The sequence below is a fragment of the Nannochloropsis gaditana genome, assembly GCF_000240725.1.
Source record: "Nannochloropsis gaditana CCMP526 unplaced genomic scaffold scaffold571, whole genome shotgun sequence".
In the NCBI taxonomy this organism is placed as follows: domain Eukaryota; class Eustigmatophyceae; order Eustigmatales; family Monodopsidaceae; genus Microchloropsis; species Microchloropsis gaditana.
The window spans coordinates 1-917 of NW_005803382.1; the positions used below are offsets into that span (position 1 = coordinate 1).

At 59.0% G+C, this 917-nt stretch overlaps 1 protein-coding gene across 1 annotated transcript in view; it reads right to left on the reverse strand.

Moving 5' to 3' along the window:
- Nucleotides 1–41: 41 nt before the first annotated feature.
- NGA_0201800 (vacuolar protein sorting-associated 11-like protein) overlaps nt 42–917 on the reverse strand; it is a gene marked incomplete at both ends in the record, with an annotated part of 1,055 nt that continues 179 nt past the window's right edge. The window contains 3 exons of the mRNA XM_005854237.1: nt 42–220; nt 425–569; nt 742–809. Coding sequence (XP_005854299.1) covers nt 42–220; nt 425–569; nt 742–809 — 392 coding nt within the window. The remainder of the gene's footprint in view (nt 221–424; nt 570–741; nt 810–917) is intronic.

Here is a 917-nt window from a genome sequence, read left to right on the forward strand (position 1 = left end):
CCTTCCTCCCCCTCCCCCTCCCCCCCCACGTATCTCTCTGGAAAAACCAAGCGATCCAACCTGGCGGTGTCCTTCAACTTCGTGTAACAGTTCAAGAGGAAGGTGGTCAGGGCGGCCGTGGCATGCCCCTGTCGGTGCAAAGCCTCCAGGTAGACCGTCAAATTGTGGATGCGCTGCGGGTCGAGGAAACGGGCGATGACGTAGGAGGGATCCAAGTAGCCTGGGGGGTGGTAGCAAAGTTATCGGTTGCATGATGAAGTCCTGGACTCGCTGTCCTCGCCCCAAAACAAAACAAAGCTTCAGATTGGCCGGGGCGTGCCCGGAGACAACCAACGGCCTTACCCTCGCACCACAGGATTTACGAAGAGCAAGCCCTCTGTCATGCTGGGCTCCCTTCCCCTTTCCTCCCTCTCTCCCTGCCTACCGATCGTGTGGATGTACTGCTGCACACTTTCGTCGTAAGCCCGCTTCTTTTCGTACAAATGGTCTGCGTATCTTCGGTAAATCTCCATGATCTGAGCCAGAGGGTAGTTGCAGGAATAGGCAAGCTTGATGGCCACGGGGAAGAGCTGGGACGTGGGGAGGGCAAGGGAGGGATGCGGGTGAGGGGAGGCACGAGGGGGAATGCGACGAGGGGAGCATGACCAGAAGGGCTTCGGGCCGCGTCCTCGATGAGTAAAGGCCGACGGGACGAGAGAAGGGAACAAGGAGGGAAAGACGCGAGACACAAGGCTTTCCAACCTTCATGTCCTGGACCAGGAGCTTGAGCTTGGCCGCGGTGGTCTTCTCACGCAAGCGGAGGACCAGTCCTTGGGAGGTGAGGACGTAGGCGAGGGAGCGGTGGGAGAGGAGGGCGAGGACCTTCTGATCGGGGGCGAGGGTGGTGTGAAAAGCCACGAATTTGTTCTTGAGATCGT